Consider the following 20058-nt stretch of genomic DNA (forward strand, 5'->3'; position numbering starts at 1 on the left):
TTAGTGTGTGTGCCACGTAATGTTAGGCTAGATCCTTGCCGTAGTGGTCCAGGTATGATCCCAGCCCAGATCCTGCTGCGTGTCATTGTCTTTCTCTATATCATCCCTCCTGTCTCTCTTCACTATATATATTTTTAATGACTGTTTATAGGCCATCAAGATATCTTTGCTTTGCTCTCACCGATGTAATTACTTAACCCGTTTGTTATCTGCAAAGTTTCAACTTCATTATCAGTTATGGTTGCATACCATCTACATGGCAGTAAACCTGTTCAACCATCTTTACAGGTAACAAAACTGTCAATGGTGGATTTGACTGTGCTGGGAGAAGATATTAAGAGAGCACTGGAAACAACATTCCCTGTTGAGTCATTTGTCCAGATGGCAAACACAGTGTGTTACAGTGGCACCAGTTCTTCCACTTGAATGATCTTGGCACATGGTTCAACAGGTGGTCTGCCAGATTTTATTTTCAGAGATGATTCAGATAGTTGTTGTAAATGGAAAGGTTGGCTTCTTTGTGAAATGTTTAAATGCATCTTAGAAGCTATGAGCTTGAAAACACAAGAAGTGTTTAAGTGATCGAGCAAAGTAAGTTGTCTGACATCTTCCCAATGGCAGCATACACTATTCCAGGGAAGCATATGGCGACCCAGAAGTGCCTCATTTATGTACCATAGATGGCAAAGTGGTCATTACACTGTGTGATTTGTTTAATGTTACCCACAAGAATTCATAAAATGCATAATCAGAAATGTCATCATCCTCTCCATACACTAGATTATGATATCATGAAGAAAATTAAAAGGCTTCTTACATTAACATACTTGAACTACACTTGAGCACAAATAATCATTTTCATTGGAAGGCCTGTTCTAACAGTGAGAAATTCACTTCAATGCACGATTCCTCCTGCGTTTTAAATCCAGACAGGCTCTGGATGACCCAGGAATTTACTTTACTTTTATTTCAATATGCTTCAGTGGAAAACATAAAGGAACTAAAAAAAAAAGGCTATTATACATTTTGTAAAAATATAAGCAGATCTAAAAATGGGCTCTTTTATTTTGCAGTGGGATCTGGAGAAGTTTACTGTTACTTTTGGACAAAAAGCTCAAAACTTAGTGTGTAGTTTGTTGATTACGTAATGTGAAAGCTAATTTCAGCTAACGTATCAGCAACATAGTACCTTTCTTCATGCTAATGAAAATTGCAAAGTTGATGAAAGGTCTAAGTCCAAAGCTTATATCTCTGTAATTATTAGTGTTAATATTCTCCTCTCATACTGACTGTTTTGGGGTTGTGACCTGATGTATTTTACAACTGAAACTGAAGTGGTTTCACTTACAGATGGTCCAGTATCTCATCAAGCCAAACATTGGATCATTCTTCAGGACCATGAGGTTTGCAAACTGGACCTACAGTACCTCATGGAATCACTGTGACTGCGCTTTATTTGTATTATAAGGATGCTGATTTTGGAGAAGAATATATTTTTCTTACAAGTGACACCAGGGACCAGGACACAATTAAGGTGGTTCCCATTGTCGAATCTCCCACACTTACTCTGACCTTTACTGATATGGAATGTGCGTCAGAAAACTCCATCCATAGCTCAGCAACCTCGATCCATACTTTGGTGACCTCCATCCCTCCTTCTCATAGCAGTTGCTCTTCTGGATTCAGTGTTTCCTCCAGGATTGTTTTCAGCAGTGGTGCTGTTGTGCACTTACCTTGGGAGGAAGCTGGATTTGCAGAATCACAAGTTAACAAGTTCTCTGTAACACACCATCCAGTGTGTCAAGTAAGTTGTGTGCGTGCAGAGCCCACAACAACATAATCTGTATTTTCACACATTGACAGTGGAATAACTTAAAACTATACTTTAAAATTGTTCCAACTAGGTTTCTCCATATCCACAGAGTCATGGGTGTGATAATTTACAGGAGCGTTTGACAATAGAAGGGCTCTGGAGGTGCACATAAGTGTCATTGTAATAAATGTCTCGACACAGTCGGGGGGTGAGGGATTCGTATTTTTCAAGAAAATTACCTGGGACTGGACTTGTTTTTAAGGAATAACTTCAGCTACAGTCAGGACACATTAGTCATATTTCAACGAGGAGGAGTAATATGCATAACCCTATAATTTCCCAACCCAACCACTTTAGTGTAATATAAGGTGGTATTAAATATTCTTAAGGCAAAAGGACACATGTCAATCAACATTAGAATGAACATAATATAAACTTTCCATGCAGCTTGAACTTTGCTACAGCTGCGAGGAATTTGAAATTCCAAGTTCATTGCCTGTGATCTGTCTGCTGATAACAGCCTCATGGAAGTAATATTTGACAATTCTCCATTGTATAAGCAAACAACATTTGTTAAAGCAAGTAATTTGGTGTTTTCAAAGTCACTCTGTTATTCCAAGACAGATTCCATTTTCCGTTTGCGTTCAGAGGCTGCTGAAGCGAGCCTTCATCGACAAGCAGTGTTAGATATAATTTAGTAATAAAGTCGAAGATCACTCAGAGACAACAGAACATATCTTTGTTTTTACTTCAGTGATTCAAACATTGTGCCATGTGCATTGCTGTATTGCATATGCAACAGCTATGTGCATGTTAATGTGGAACAGACAGCTTATTGTAATCAATAAACACAAAGTGCCTTGAATTCAATGCACAATACTGAATTTGTCTGTTGTAGGCTCTACACTTACACATTAGCAAGATGAAAAGTGAAACATACATGCTCACTGATGAAGTAAGCACTGTGTACTGGAGTAATCCTGATTCAGAACCGGATTAGAATTGATTTTTAATTCAAATATAACTTAATATTGGTTTGAGAGCAGCAACAGTAGTGTTTACAACAGCAATATGACGATATGAACAGAACAGTATCTCACTGGAAACAAACCTAAAATGTCAGTAAAATGGATAATATTCCTGACATAAAAAAACTGAGTGTTCAAAAAAAATTAAGAACACAGACATCAGTCGATATCAGTCATTCACAGAGCTTGTGCTTGCCTCAGGAAATGAAGCTTTCAAGAAGGATAGAATTCAACTCAACTTTACCACAATCTTTCCAGACATCCTCGAGAAACCGGCTGACATCATCTTTCAGTATGTATCCTACCAAACAAGCATGGAGCTGTCTGATGTTGCTGAGGCACTGATTCAGAAGCATTAAAGAACCGGTAACTGAATGCACCAATCTGAACAGTTGTGTGTGGCCAAAAATGTATTGACGAAAACATCTCAGCTAATTAAATACAATGCATACATAAAACTTAATATCTCTCGACTTTATAACCATGGTGGTTATGTCAAAGGTTATGGTTATGTCAAAGCAAGCAACTAATTAAAAGCGAAGTTTTGGTTTGTGTGTTTAGCAATGGCTGGCAGCTAGCATTAGCTCTGCTCCTCAGGCTAACTTTAGGTATGCTCCCCTACAAGAATACTTTACTGTCTCATTAATGTCACCATCACTTCAGCACTGGTAAGCCTTCTGGTAAAAAAAAAAGGAAGTATATATATATATAAAAAAAAACATGAATCAGCTATATATTTACTATTTTATACATACCCCATACCTTCCTTCCTGTAAACTAATTACTTGAATAAATGGTTATATTATAATTGTACAAAAATATACATATTTATTTGTTACATTTGGTTTTACAAAGTAAGGAAAGCCATGTTAGGAAAGCAAATTCAAATCTGATGTAGCCTAAGACATAACACAATCCCAGTCTCTTTAACACAGTATTAATTAACCAAGGGTATTGAATTGGTACTCAGTATTGGCCAATAGTCAAAGCCTAGGTATCGTATTGGGGCTGAAAATGTCGGGTTGGTGCATAGCTTGGATGTCCTGGGCCCATTAGAAACCACCCGCAAAGAATATCAAAAAACCAAGAAAGGCAGAGGTAAAGTATTTCCCCCCTCACCCACAAGTAGAAACAGAAGAAAGTTTGCAACATGCAAGACTGGAGCTCATTAATGAAGTAAAGAAGACGAACAACTGTCAGATCATCAGTGAAAAAATGGCAAAGACATTCTCCATTTGCAGGCAGGAAGTTGTCAATCAAGCACCCCAAGATCAATGGCCTGCTTTATGGGATGCAGCTCAGGTAGGCAGTTTTTTCATAAAATGGTTTGCAGTATGTACTGTGTTAGAGTACATTTTCTACATTAACAATACGTGCCTTATTTTTTATACAGATGAACAAAGAATTCCGAATGATCATCGTTGTTAACCCAGAGTCAATGTTCATGGCCAAACCGGACAAGTACTCCCTGAAAATAATGTCTCTGGAGGTCCTTACAGGACCTGCAAAAACAGATAATCAGTGCATAAGGAACATGCTGCTAGGGGTATGAATAAATGTAACATAGTTCATTTTAAATCCACTTTTTTGCTAGTAGGTTATGTTGGGTTAGTTGATCATGATTAATATATTATCTCAGGCTAGGGCTGGACCAGTGTCACCAGTGAGATAATATTGGACTGAAATTTGACAGGTGGCCAGAAACAAATTAATATTAACATTGCTCATTGTCTCCTATGTGTGTTTAAAGGCAACTGTTTGCCACCCTAACACTTGTAAGGGAATAATATGTCAGATGTTGTTTACAGCTTAGTCCTCTGCTCCCAAGTCACTAAGAAAAATACCGCAATTAAAATAAAAAATATAAATTTAGAAGCCTTCTTAAAATGAAATTTGCTATTACATTTTCATCATTGGGTTATCCTTCAACATTTGCTCCAACTTAACAGAACAAGGAAATTGAATAGCAAATAATTATTAATTAGCAAATGTAAGGATTTTTTGCTGTTTTTTTTTTCTTTTTCTTTGTTTAATCTGGAATTTTATAATGCATGACTGAAATTGAAAAAAATCTTACTAATTAATCAAGTTATAATGGCTTTGTTAAAAATGATAATAAACCTCATCCCTCAGTCTTTTTTTTCACAGTGATGTAACCTTTAAAAACTTATCCTCATGGTGTAGCAGTTTAACTATTTTTTAAAATTATTATTGACAGAGTAAGGAGAAAGGTTGCTATCCATGGCCTAGTGGTGTATCTCAGAGAAAGGTAGGAGGATCTCTTCAAAGAGCAGTGGGTAGGTACATCAGTCATTTAAGTTCAGACACACTGTCCTTTGTGTTACTCTTGTTTTTAAATATGACAATTTAAAACACTGACATTGATTCTGACCTACCTACTGTATGCCAGGATTGTGGGGATATTACTAATGAAGTGATGAAGACCTACATAACCCAGAGGTGCTATAACGTCTGATACAGCCAGCGCAAGGATCATTATTGAGGGAACAGAAGTACTAGAAGATCTGGATGTACTTAAAGTCTGCACCTTGCTAATGGGGCCGATACACACACTGAACCTCAGCTGTCCAAAATAACTGAAAAACACTTTTGAAGTATTTCAAAAGCTAATCCTTTAGCTGTATGTTATGAAAGCCAGTCCAAAAAAATAAATATATAAATAAATAAGAATTAGGCTGTCCTCAAATTCAACAGGAAATGTTACACTGTTATGTTGGAAAGTTTCATTTGCAACATGCAGCAGTTGTTGGCAGTTTATGCACCCGGCTAAAACTAATGCAGTTTAATATAACAACGCTGTAATAAATTCTACAATGGTCAGTGTTTTTGAGACAGTGTTACAGGGATGTTAGTTTAACTTTATGGCCATTTTGGAGGCTGTAGCTTTTGATGCTTAACTTTATTGTGTGCTCTTGGTATTTAGGTGTTATCAATATTTAGTTCTCCCTCAGTTAAATAAATGGGGTGGACTTAACAGAGGCACGTCAGTATAATGCAATGCAGTTTTACAACAAGCACAAAGCACAATTTTTATAGCGTCAAAATGTCAAAGTTGAATCAACACTTCTGTAAAGATGTCTGAACAAAAAACTGAATATGATTAACCCTCATAAAGGTAGAATTTGTTGCAAGACTGTTAAAAAAAACGGCATTGCTTTTTCTAGGTGGACCCAGTAAACTAGCAGTTGTTCCAGATTTGTTTCTGATGTTGTCTGTAATCTTTTTTGGAAGTATTGATATGTATCATGTATGTATTTACAAAATAACTTGGGAAACATGCTTCTACATTCCTTGGGGAGAATACATGTAGCCATTCTGTGTTTAAAAAAAATAAATTATTATTTTATTTATGTATTCCTTTTCACAAAGTGTATAGTGTTATTTTTATTGTATTCTTTAACATGCACAGTGAGCGAAGAACGGGATTCAGTTTAGGGGATCTGTCCTCCAAAATATACATTTATAATTTTAATTTCTTGTTTTTGTTGTATGTTATAGAAAGGCAACCTCTTGGTTCAAGCCTGAAAATATTTGACTGAATGTGTTCATGTGGAGCTCCCAAACACACTATAATGTATTTATTATTTAGACATATTTATTGTACGGTTGAAAGTTATCATGTTTATTTTGTACACAGATGTTGGGATTAAAAAAATGTTAACAATTACAAAACCATTTGTACATTAGTTGACATTGGTCTCACAATAAAGATAATGATGATAAAACTGGAATTGCTATGAAGTGAAATAAGTTCCTAATATGCAATAAAAAATAAATCAAGTAACCATTTGCAAGGATATTACTGAATAATCAATCAAGAATAGCTTGATAAATTATTTAACCAGTTAATATCACCAAAATTACAAATCCCCAAATTTAGTTGGTGAAACTTAAGAGGTCAAACAAATCGTGTTGGTTGTGTTAAAGTAATTGAATTAGGCTAACTATAAATGTCTCATGGGATTTACTCAATAAGGCAAATATTGGAATTACTGAAAGAGCTACATGCAAATGTCTACCTTCATTTTTATGAGTTGAACCAGTTTTTGATAGTGTACCATACAGAGGTTTTCAGGAACTGTTGGTGTAGAGCCAGTACACTCTGCAGGTAGATCCAAATTTAGTAACAGAGGCGGGAATGAAATTACAATAAAACTCAGTAAATGGAGGGGCAGGTGCTGTTGTGAAGGTCTTGCAAACTACTGTAACTCACACTGCCCTTATTTTTAAAACACCTTGTCCTTGGCTGTGCCATTGTGCTCATTATTTCCCTCACCACTCCTTGTCTCACTTCCCACTTTGTAAATGGGGTCCAGGTGATTGTTTTTTCCCCGTTTTTTAAATATCTTTTAGAGCATATCTAGGAGTCCTAAAGAATAAATACTAACGTGTACAAATTAAGTTGTAGTATTTTCAGAATGATAGTGATTATGCCAACATTTTTCTGGAAACAATATAGCAGGAACCAGGAGCTTAAAAAAAGACGTATCACCTGATGGCAGTTAGTCTGAATCTTGACACTGGTTGGGGAAAAGGGAAGGCGATGTGAACGGTACGGGTTGGCAACTAGCCACTTACCAAAATGTTACCTTTGGTTATATTGAAATCTTTAGAACTGTGTTCATGTATCTGCTGTACAACTGATTTAACAATGTAAATTAACGCTCAGAAATGCCCAGGAAAGTTAATTTACATCTGTAGCAATAATTTAATGAACAGCTCCTGGTGCTTAAATTAAGTTTGACAATGATGTAACTCTTGCCCCTCCATTACATGACTCATTCACTCCTAACTAGATTTCATAACAAACAAACAAAACAAAAGAAAAAATAAACATCATTTTATCTCCAAAGCACTATTATACCAAATAAGATTTGCAAGATTACAAACTAAATTATACTAAAACAACAGTTTTGTTGGCAAACAAGAATAGGTTAACAAATACTGCTTTCTGTTCATTGTTTTTTTCTTCTTTGAAACGGGTGTTCTCATGGTTCACCTTTTATTTGTATGTTTATCATAGAGACATGATAGCTTTTATCGGGAGGTGTTGTTAGACCATATTTAATGAGAGATCTAAATAAATGACCACAGAGATAATGTCCAGTTAAGTCGACGTCTATCAGATCTTTACATCTACAGTATTGCAGCAGCTATAGGTGTAGTATCAGCTGGGGTACTGCACATACTGTACAAGGAAGTATAGTACTTACTGGCTGAGAGTGAGTCTGTATCAAATGTGTGAAACAAAATGCTCACTGCTTGGAACAGGAATTTCAATGGCCTCTTTGACAACCTTCCTCTGCCCTTTTTCTCTGTCAGGTTTCAGACAGAGGAGGAGGGAGGTGTTGTGGGAGTCCAGCAGTCCTCCGGAGACCTGCCCTCATCTGGTGGAGTCCATTCCCTGCGAGGACCCCACCTGCTACCTGTGGCAGGTTCAACAAGAGGAAAGATGCATTCCTACTAGAAAGGCCTGTGGTCCTGGAAGTGCAGTCCAGAATGTGACCTGTGTCCGTGCTGAAGGTAATGTCCTTGATTTGCATCACAAAGGGACAGTTCCAGTCAAATTTGAAATGCTTCACACTCACATGCTGGACTTTTGTACAATCCCAAATTAAACAGTGAATTTTTCTAGGTAGGGAAATGTCAGCCTTCTTCCAACTAAAGCCTGCTTAAAGGTGTAGTTCAACATTTTGGGATATATGCTTATTCTATTTCTGGTTGAGTATGAGATGAGGAGATTGATACCATTCTTTGTTGTTTTCCCACGTCATGTTTTGAGCTTATTTCCCAAAATGGGGTGTTATATATATATCAGGCTGGCTAAAGAACCCACGTTGACATGCATCACTCTGGTATTTAGATTTGGGAGGTCTAGAAAGAGACAGTAGAATAACCCCTGGATAATATGTGGAGCAGTCTTTCTAGTAGTGGTGATTTATGAGAGGCAGTGGGGGACTGAAAATAAAACATCAATTTTCACAGCCCAGTAGTACTGAATGAAACTGGACAGAGGTAATCCTCCCTCCATCCTGGGTTTGCGTAAATGGATTCTGGGATATTTGTTATTCAGAGAAATTGGGTGATGATGGAATTCAATTTAATTTAAAAAAGGCCCTTGTTAAATACATTTGGTATAGGTGGAGCAATTGAGGTAAACTCACCATTTTAACTGCATTAACTATCCCAATAAGGGAAAGAGGCAAGGTCCGCCAGTATTTTAAACCTGACTGTAATGAAAGGAGCATATTTTTTAGTAACATGTATTTCTAAATAGGTGCATTTGTTAGGATTCACTGTGAATGGAAATATGTTTTATTAAATTTGGCTTGCGCAGTTTGATTGGCATGAGCTCACTCTTATTCCAGTTGATACACTATCCAGAAAGACAATCAAAAAACATAACTGTCTCTAATATTTAAGGGATGCTCACCTTTGGGTTTTCTACATATAATAATATATCATCTGCATAAAGAGAAGTCATGTTTTGTGTTTTGTCTTTGTCATAACTGGAAATAAGAGGTTCACTTCATATTTTCTTAGCAAGAGGTGAGAAGACAACCCTGTTGTGTCCCTCAATGCAATGCAAATTCAGGGAATATTGTTTGGTCAAAATTCTGGCCCCGGAACAGTTATGAAGTAGTTTTATCCATTAGATAAAATATTCACCCACGTTGAATTTGTGAAGGACACCAAAAAGATTATTTGTGTGCAATAATGACCTGGTTTTCATCAGGTGCACATGTGGAATATAATACATTGAGGAGACACCTAAATTTAAAAAAAATGAATGCCATTTTGGAATAAATCCTGTCTCATCAGGTTCTATTTGACTAATAACTTGATTCAGTCCCAAGACCATAAGTTTGGCAAATTGAGCAAAGCTAAAGGACAGTATGAGCATGCACATTGAGGGTCTTTATCCTTCTAAGGAATGACAGTTTTAACTGCCTTTTACATTCTCCCGTGCATAGGTACTGATATTATGCAGGCGTAGAAATTGGCTGTTCTTCTTTTCTATCTATCCTGTCTGTCACGACAAACATATGATTATTTCCCATTGTTCAGCATTAATTGGAGCTAATGTATTTGTTGTTATAACCTTAAACTTGTGCTAACTATAGAATTAAGAGCATAGTCACAAATATAATTAGATTAGAGCTACAACTAGCTGTACAATCCATCAAGTCCATAGAACATCTAGACATGAAATATTATAAGTAGCATAGTGATGCATGCATCATCAGGTATAATGTGATCCATTGTGCTCAGCCATATCATCACATTGGGAGATAGGAACATCAGCGTTACTGGAGCATGCATTATTTATGAGGGCCCATCACTGTGTTTATGGGCACAGAAAATATCGGCCTGATTAAAAGTCAGAATCCCAGTTTCCTACCAGGCATTAATTGCTCATCTCCATAGATTACAAACCTAATTGCACAGTTTTTTGCCTGTGTTGTATTATTCTGTCACAATGGATCATGTGTATGTTTATCAGGGAGGCAGTGGAGGGTCCAAATATATTACCCAACAGGAGAGTCTAACGAGTTCTGACAAGGTAACTAAGAATACAAGCTTTTGAGGGTTTGAGGAAAAAGGCTTATGAAATGTTCTGCACTGGATTTATTGCTAGTGAATGTTGACACGTTGTTCATTGATACTTCCTTAATTGGCTCAAGGCCAACTTGTTAAATGACGTCAGAAGCCCCGTTTTAGACACACACAGTTGCACTGTAAACTGCAGTGATAAAGGTAAGGTCTACCAGCCTCACTTATCATGAAAATATGATTCACAATCTTACTGGATTTCATGCCCATGGTTGAGTCAGCTAATATGTATGAAAATCAGTTAAAGACACCTAATTTGCAATAATTGAAATAATTGGTAGATTTTAATTTCAGAAAGTTGAACTGAACTGAATTTAAAAACTATTCAACTGGCACTACATACTTTGTATGTATTAAGTCTACACAATGCAAATTAATTTTCAAATGAAGGAGATTTGGTATATTTTTGGATTAAAAACATGTTGCCGGAGGCCTAAAGCATTGTTTTGCATATTGCTGATAAGAGATCTTGCAGGATGCCAATCTTTGGGTCATGGATTTGATACTGCTGACAGTCTCAATCAATTTAATTAAAAATAAAACACAGTATGCACATGCACATTACACAGCCCACACCCACCATTTTTTCTTAAACCGTGTATTGCTATTGAGGATGGCAAGTTATTTTGCTATGATTATTATTATTATAAGATTATAAGTAGGGATGCTCGATATTGACTTTTCTGCCAATATCCGATATTCCGATATTGTCCAACTCTTAATTTCCGATACCAATATCACCCGATACCGATATATGCAGGCTTTTTACACCAAAACTATTAGGTTACAACATAACATATCTCCTACTGTTGAATTAACACATTATGCCTAATTTTATTGTGATGCCCCACTGGATGCAGACATAAATGCAACATGGCGTGTTGTTGTTGTTATACGTCATCAAGCGCGCACCGGTAAACGTCCCATGCTGTGTTCATGTAGGCTCGGAAATGCTGAAGCCTACAGAGCAAACATCGGTTATAAAAACCCGATACCGATACTTCCCGATATTACATTTTTAAGTAAATATCGGCCGGTATTATCGGACATCCCTAATTATAAGTTTTTCTCCAGATAAAATACACTTTTAGTTACTGTTATACTTGACATATAAACTTAGTAGACCTTAGAAAATGCAGCTGCTAATTGACATCTGTCTGCACACTCAGACCCCACACATTGAGGCTCTCCTTCTCAGCTGTTATACAAGCAGAGATGATGGACACTGCACTGAAATGTTGGGAAAAGGGAGAAGAGCATGTTTCTCTCCTGGGGAAAAATAAAGTTTAAGCTTTTGCCAATCACAAAAGACGTTGAACTAATTGAATTGAAGAATAAATAAGATCTTGCTTGCTTTTTAGGTTGCTTTTTTTTTTGGCTGAGCAACAAATCAGTAGAGACTTCAGTAGAGCAGCCTGCCACATCTCCTCTCTCTATTCTCTGTAGCTGAGATTCACACTAAGCTGGTCCACCTTAAAGGTCAGTTCACCTTAAGGGAGCCTGGTCACGTACGGCTAACCCATTGTCTCCAACTTTGGAGTTAAGAGCTAAGCCCCATCACTTTTCCAGCAGTTGGGGAAACAATAGATGAGACTTTTCTTGGTATTAAGAAGCTGCAGCATTTAATAAAATACACAATGTAGACTGTAATGTACATTTGCTGCAATACTGACAACTTACTGCTATCCCTTTACTCTGCTGGCATTCACCATCAGTTTTTCTGCCACATGCTCAACCACACACTCGCTATGCGCACACATTATGCACTGCCCTTTTCCTTAAACAGCTATACTACTCTTTCACATAGATGTCCTTTGAAGAATTGGGAGAGTGAGGATGACTCAAAATAATATCCAAGATAATGCAGAATGTTATCATGCTCGCACAGTGTGCTAGTAAAAACCATTAGTAGCCCATTGATATTAATGATGGTGTGAAATTTTAGCTGTGGTACTCATAATTTTGCAGCAGCGGTGCACCTCTACAGAATGAATGTAGGGGAAACACTGCTGTTAAAGTAAGATACTAAAGCGAATCACTTGCATGTTGACCTGGATGTTTTCCCTCATATGTCTCATCTGATGTCCTTCAGAGTGAATGAAGAATCTAAGTAGCTCAAATAAAGAATATAGAGGCATATGGGGAAGGGTGATTCATTGAAAATACCACTTCACCTTATAACTGGCATGCTCTTCGGATTCCTCCCAGATTCATTCTATAGCACCACAACATTGATGTGAACTCCACTCAACTACCTCTTTGTCATGGATATATTATAGAAGATAATTAACAGTCCTCTCCAGAAAATGTATGGCAGAGTGAAGTGGTATATTTATTAAGGAGTTTTTAGTGTATTTCAAGAAATATTGATATTTAGTATAGCATCAACTTCTGGAAAATTGTTCCCCTAATTTAGTTTTGGACTATTCTATTAAGTTTGTCTTTATTTCATTTAGTGCTGTTTTGAGAAAAGAAAAAAGAAAGAAAAAAAAACAATTAAAAAAGCAGTAGCAAAGTTCACATATTTCACACAGAATCACAAACAAACAAAAAAGAAAAAGAAAAACATTATGATACACAGGAATGAAAATATATTTCCCCCAATTTTATTTTTAATGCTAAATTGATAGTATTTATTTGATCATTTAGCAAATTACCTTTGTCACACACAAAAAGATTTAAATAAAATGTTCAGGGGATAGATACTTTTTGTAAACTGTAGAAGATTGACAGTCTTTAGGTGGAGGTGCTAGTCAGCAAATGTGTGTAATTCTCTGAATACATTGTTTGAATTTGTGAAGGAGATGTGTTGAAGCTAAAAATGGTTGTAAAGGGTCCCCCTTAAATGGTGTTGTCTTTGGTTTGGTGGGAGGAGTGTCGTAGAGTTTCTGTGAAGAGTTTTCAATTATATTTCATAGTTACAGTTATGTAGAGAGTGCAATAGGAGTCTGAAACTGCTGTGGCAGGAATGTCTCGACTGACTGTGCAGAGTATAGCACCTGCATACATTGCCACTGTTGGCTTGACTTCAATCATTTTCACTTTTTCCAAAAGTGCAGAAAATGTTTGACAGGAAGAGTCGAGGGAGAGAAGGCAGAGGTAGGAGTGACATAGAGCATCTACAGAGATGAAAAGATTGTTTACAGTAATCTGACATGTTGCCATAAACAGTACGCATCTGTGATATTAACATATCTTTCAACCATAGCAGGTTGCTTTCTAATAATACAAATAAATGATCTCAATCTGCAATGGTAATGTTGATTTTAAGGAGCTGCCTTTTCTCATCAAATGTTTTGCAGGAAGACTTCAGAGCTATCTGTGGATAGGAAGTGAAAGATTTCTACAAAAATAAATTAATAAATAAAAAGAGGCCCTTTCTGCAATCTAGCTGATCTTGACTTACCCTGTCAAAGAAAGACATTTTAATTGGAAGGAACTCAGTAAGTCAGTCCAGTCAGTGCCTGTTGCCCTAGTGTGGTTCCAAGCAGAAGCTCTCTTTCTCAGCCTCTTAAAACAAGCCATAACCTGCATCTATACATTCAAAGCGAAGCAAAGATGCCTTGTGATGAGCCAGACAGATTACCATCAAAGTGAACACCAAACATCATTGTACATGGATTGGTAGTAATTGTTAAATTGTAAGTGCTTAATCTAGTTGGAGACAAGTGCAGGTGTCAAGTGTCAACAGGTGAATACTTTAGGATGGACAGGTGAAGCATTTGTTACAAGCATCCTTGTGGTTAAGGAACTTTTTTTTTTTTTTTTGGTTTCCCAAATAAAACTCATGTCATGCATAGATAGAAGATGACTGTATCAAGTGAAGTACATGTTCATATTTATCATCAGTGATGCAGACGGAGTTGCTGGATTTGAGATGTGTTGTGTACTGGAGCACATAGTTAATGTTTCCAGTGTAAATGAAAAAATCACTAAGCATTCTAGAAAAACAAAGCCATAAAGATAATTGATGTGGATTTTTTCCATACATTTACACTCAACTGGAATAAGGGAAGGAGGTGTGGGAATTGGTAGGCACCATTCAATGAAGTGACAGCATCCCAGAGATATGAGATGTTTTCTCCACTATTCCCCAATTGAGTAAGCAGTTGCTTTATAATTTCTCAGTTTTCATTTCAAGTCTGAAAAGCTCATGAAGTTTTTTTGTTTTCTTTTTTTTCCTGTGAAAACTCTAGATCTCTAAAGAGTAAGAGACAGCATTTTCTCAGCAAACTTCATCTGGAGATTTAAAATATTATCCATGCTGCTCAAGCAATCAGAAAACATCCTCTATCACCTATATGCCAGCTCTTATTGCTTAGAAAATACATTAGGTAACTCTTAAAGCCCCCAGGTATGGATGAAATGGAATAGACTCATTTTTTGGCTAAGTCAGGAGAACCATAGCACGGTGATTCAGGGACATCTACCTCTGGGAAACACTTGAGAGAAAATGCATCAATCTTTTGCAGCACCGTCTAAGCACACATCTAGTTCTGTTATGTCTACCTTCTCCTCATCTGCGTCCTGCCATCTGACAGTCCGCTTTAGGATGTGTAGAGAAGAGACGTTGTCCTCAAAGAGGACAGAAATCAGTATATATTGTACAGTATGTGCTCATTACTCCTCATGAAAAGTCTAATGTAATTTTAATAAATAATTTTGTGCACTGACTCTTTCATTATCACTACACTAAATAATATATTAGATTGTATTTTGCTGCTTTAAAAATGCAACATGGAAGACTGCATGCCTTAAGCTTTCAGTGATGTCCTACTAAAGTTAGTCTAATTGGGTTTTATTCTCTCTGGTACAGATGTGAAGTTATTTTACTTGATCATGATGTGTGAGAGTTTGACAGTTCTGGTATGATTGCCTACGTGTAATTTAGTACATAGGTATGACCACTCAATTGCAATTTAATTGTTTGGGCACATGGTTAATGAGACTGGTTGACTGTTTATGTTCAAAAACAAATGTTATAGTGTGTTAATTTTGCTTGCTCTTTTGTTTTCTTTGTTTTATTCCAATAAAACTGGCTAGACTTTCCAAGGTTTCAGTAAGCAAGGAACTGTTATTCTCTGGCTCTTGTGACATTCATGCAGAGACTAGAGCTTTCAAACTTCAAACCATGTTTTCTGCAACTTTCCAAAACCCAATTTCCATCCTCTAATTCATGGTAGTAACTTGCTTATGTCCATTAGTAATCTTACATGCAGTTTTAGCTGGGTGGAATTAAATCTAGACTTGTTGCAAACACAATTTAGAATAATATGGCATCTCACACAGAGAGGCTAATGGGAACAACTCTATTGGGCTGTAAACTACACCAATATAAGAAAGTGCTGTGTTAGCCTAACCTGCTGTTTTTTTGCCCTGGGCTTAATAAAGTTATTTTGACAGCTCCCACTGCTCCCCCTCCCTGCTCAGCGACCATTCACACTACCAACCACAACACACAAGGCAGCATATGACCGATACCTGACATGACAGATTTAACCCTTTTTACTGTAGATATACAGTATGTTGGCTAACTCCCCTAAAGCCACAGGCATTCTGACATTTCTGAACCCCAACTACAATAACTCAGCTGAATGGTTACCATCAGCCTGAACTAACTCTGCTCAATAGGTCAGGAAGAATTAGGTAATGATCAACTCAGAAAAGCAGTCCTACACATTGTAATTCTAAAGTTATGGGACTGACAAATACAGCAAATTAATTAGTTGCCCATGCTAGTTTGTCAGAGCGTACTTTGATATTCACTGTCATTTTGTTCATTTTGCCGTGTTACTTTTGCCCACCAAAGCAGCCTGTGCAGAGTGGATGTGATGATTAACTTTTAAGCAAAGGTGAGGACTTCCAGTTTTTTTCTTTACCTACCTGCATAATAACAATGAAGAAGATTAATTGGCGGGTGGGCGAGCAGAATAGAAATCATGGTGAAAATGCATGCAGGAGGCAGTGGTATTATCTGAATAAGAGCCTTAACTACAGATCCCTGTATTAATAATGCAAAAGGACCCCTAGGGCAGCCATCTATTTGCAGAGTTCCCCTCACATGTAGCCTCACACACACACGCACACACACGCACACACACACACACACACGCGCACACACACACACACACACACACACACACACACACACACACACACACACACACACACACACACTGTATATATTAGTTGTTCATGTTATCATACCATTTCTCTTAAGGCAGTGTTTCCAGGCAAAGCTTTGTTAGTCTTTTGTTAGTTTTGTTTGCTAACCCATTCATTAGTCCTGTGTGATTTTCAAGCAGAACGTATGTTGAATAATTCCTGCTGTTCTATTGCTTGTAAGGGGATATCATATACTTCTACCTTTGGCAATGATAGATCTAAACAATTCTTAATATGAGGAAGCCTGCCAGGTTTTGCATAACAATCTTGCATATTCATATGTGTTTGAGTAATGCCTACGGTTGTAATAGTAAATGTGCCAAAATAGTTATCATTTGTTTGCCTTAGTAAGAACATTAACTGAACATAGAGCTTGTTCAGGTTGTGACAGCCTCGATCACACAAATTGTTTAACAAAAAATGTGTTGGAAGCCAGTAGGAGGTCCGTTTTAAACCAGTCAGACAGTGCTGCCCGTGGTCATTATTTGACAGTTTGAAAATGTAACTCTAACTTTACAATATCCACTTTTTCAGAACAGTGCTATATATATATTTTTTTTTGCACATTTGCACAAGTAATGTTTCCTTAACTTGAGATGAAACTTTCCACTTCACAGTTCCCATTTAAGGTTTTTTAAACATTGTCTTGCTGTATATCATTGTTCATTTTTACATTCCAAGTGAAAAATATCTCTTATCTATACAACATTTACACAGAACTTATGGAGATGGTAAAGGTACAGTACTCAGTGTACATCTCTATGAATGTGGGTCATAGGGTTTGATTCATAGAATCTATGGTGCATTCTCATGTTCATTTTATGCCCACTTTGTATAAAGTACCGGCGCCTGATATTATTACCTGGGTAGGAGCCATGGTGAACCTAGACAATGAATACCCACACAGCTTTGAAATTTCAGTCAGTTCAAAACAATTATGTAAAGTATCAGTACAATTTATATTCAAGTGCTGCAGCCTCCAGATCTTTTCTCAGTTTGATGTATTTGAAAATGTATAATTCTAAAAAGTATTCACTGCTCCCTCAGCGCTTATTAGTTTCTTTTTGTCATTTTACAGTTCTTTAAAATACCTTCATCATGTAATAACTTCTCCTGCTCTATAATAGAAACATATACAGTACAAGTCAAAAGTTTGGATACATTTTCCCATTCACTTGAATGAAAAAGTGTGTCCAAACTTTTGACTGGTACTGTGTACTGTTAATACTGTTAATAATAAGAGTAAATAATTTATTGCTTTCACAAAGTGTTCATTTTTCTCACTTTTAAAACCAAATTAGGTGGCATACTTTCACAACTGTTTATTGTTTGTCAGCTTCAGCTGGAAAACCTTCAATCTTCAGTGCAGTCCTCTTTTATCTCCACTAATGAAAGAAATAAAGCATCCCGAACTGTATGGTAGCCTGTGGGACTTTATCATTACTTCAAGCAGACTAACGTCTCCTGCTGTATACACACCAGTTACTTTGATGGCTTGAGATCTCTGACGCTTCAACTTTATGGGTGAAAGGCTTTCAAACTCCCCAAGGGAGTCTTTCACATCTATCTGATGCGACGATACCTACATTTGCTCTCTCCACTGCCCTCAACTGCATCAAGGGTATTCGCCTGGAGAGGGAAAAAAAAGAAAAATTGATGACAAATCTGCCCTGGGGTTGTTATTGTTAAACCATATTCCATGATGTAGTGGCAGAGTTCAGCCAAGTTAATGATACTGCTGTGTTTGAGCGTACTGTATATCTGAAAACATTGCTTTGGATGCTGCTGGCATTGTTTTGACATCAGGATGGCATCCCTGTTTCTGAAATTGATCTTTCTCTTTTAGACAGAGAGACCTTAGAGGAATCTGTGGCACTCTGCAAGATTCTGGATAGACTCCAACAAAACATACAAGGAATGATTTGTTTTTTTTACCAAGGGTATTATTCAGTCATTAACATGAATGTGAGAGTATTAAAAAAATCATTACCATGGAGGTACAGTAAAGAAAAAATGCCCTGTCTTTGCTGCAGCTGTATCACTGCTAAAAGAAGAGTTAACTGGGAGCTGTGATAAATATTTCATGACATGACTGCAAGATGAAGACTGAAGGATAGCTTTTAAAACTAGCTCAGAATACTAATGAGTTGGCCTTATAATTTCCTTAGATACAACACAATTGTATTAGTGTTTGACAGAACATTTAGTAAGGATGCTTATTTATGTTTGATGTGGATTTTTTTCATGGAGGATGACATTTTTGATCAATAATAATGCATACAAAACCCCTAATGCTACAAGAAATAATTACCTCCTTATCTAATTATATAGCTTTAGTGGCCGCTATACTATAACCAATCACATTGGCCTCTTTTATACTTCCTTAGTATGTGTCCATGTCTTCAACCTCTCATCTCCATCCACCCCTGAAAGACAATCATACTTTACAGAAAACAGCAAAAGAGACAAACAGAGCATGTCAAAGTAACTCACCACATGTTTCTAGTTGTTGGGCTGCATGTAGGCTCATGCTCAGCACCATTACATGCATCCCTTAAGATTTGAACCCAGTCCTTACGTGTGTTGGTTCAATTTATATTTTACAATGTTGTATTGCTGTCTGATAGTTGTGAGATCAGTCCAAGAAAAGTACTCTACATGTAGTGTCTCTAATGGTCTTGATTCTAGAGAGCAGTATGACCCCTAAAAACCTGGGGCAGGGTTAATCAATTTTAATTTTCTCATATTAACTTCCCTCCCCCAGGCGAGGAAGTCCCCTTTGCACACTGTGTAGATGATCCACCCCAGACAGAAGTGGCCTGTGAGGTGCCCTGCCCTGCAGACTGTGTGGTTGGTTCCTGGTCCTCCTGGTCACCCTGCTCACACAGCTGTGCCACTAAGACCGCAGAGGGCCGGCAAAGCCGCACACGCACTGTGTTGGCCCTCCCAGGAAAAGGTAATGTAGCTTTCCCTCTGACTTAATTGACTCTTTGCACATCTGGTATTAATGACTCAATTTCCTTTGTGCAGAGGGTCTCAGATTTTTTAATCAAAAAATGTCACTGAATATAGTGGGTTTTTTGTTTCCTTGGATTTTCTTTTGGTGAGGTTTGAGTTTTGTTGCATTGAGCATTACTGGAAAACATATAGACTACAGTTGTCATTTACAGTATCATTTTATTGTATAGTGCATATAGACTGTCAATTAATAAAGGTAGAAGGAAATAAAACTAAAGCGCAGGGAGGAACAGAAATACATTACTGTATGGTGTATATTACACTTCAAGTGCAGTTGTTATCGTTATTATACACTTATTAAACAACTATTAGGGCACAGTAATACTAATGTTCTAGGATTTAATCATATAGTTTTGTTTTCAATTAAATGACAGCACAGTTACAAAGACTGTTGGCATA

General features: G+C 37.0%; 1 protein-coding gene across 1 annotated transcript in view; it reads left to right on the forward strand.

The window, feature by feature from the left end:
- thsd7ba (thrombospondin, type I, domain containing 7Ba) overlaps positions 1-20058 on the forward strand; it is a 141517-nt gene that overhangs the window by 50782 nt on the left and 70677 nt on the right. Inside the window, exons 6-7 of the mRNA XM_062431751.1 lie at positions 8185-8390; positions 19411-19597. Of these exons, the coding sequence (XP_062287735.1) occupies positions 8185-8390; positions 19411-19597 (393 nt within the window). The remainder of the gene's footprint in view (positions 1-8184; positions 8391-19410; positions 19598-20058) is intronic.

Source organism: Scomber scombrus, chromosome 13, assembly GCF_963691925.1.
Source record: "Scomber scombrus chromosome 13, fScoSco1.1, whole genome shotgun sequence".
Classification (NCBI taxonomy): domain Eukaryota; kingdom Metazoa; phylum Chordata; class Actinopteri; order Scombriformes; family Scombridae; genus Scomber; species Scomber scombrus.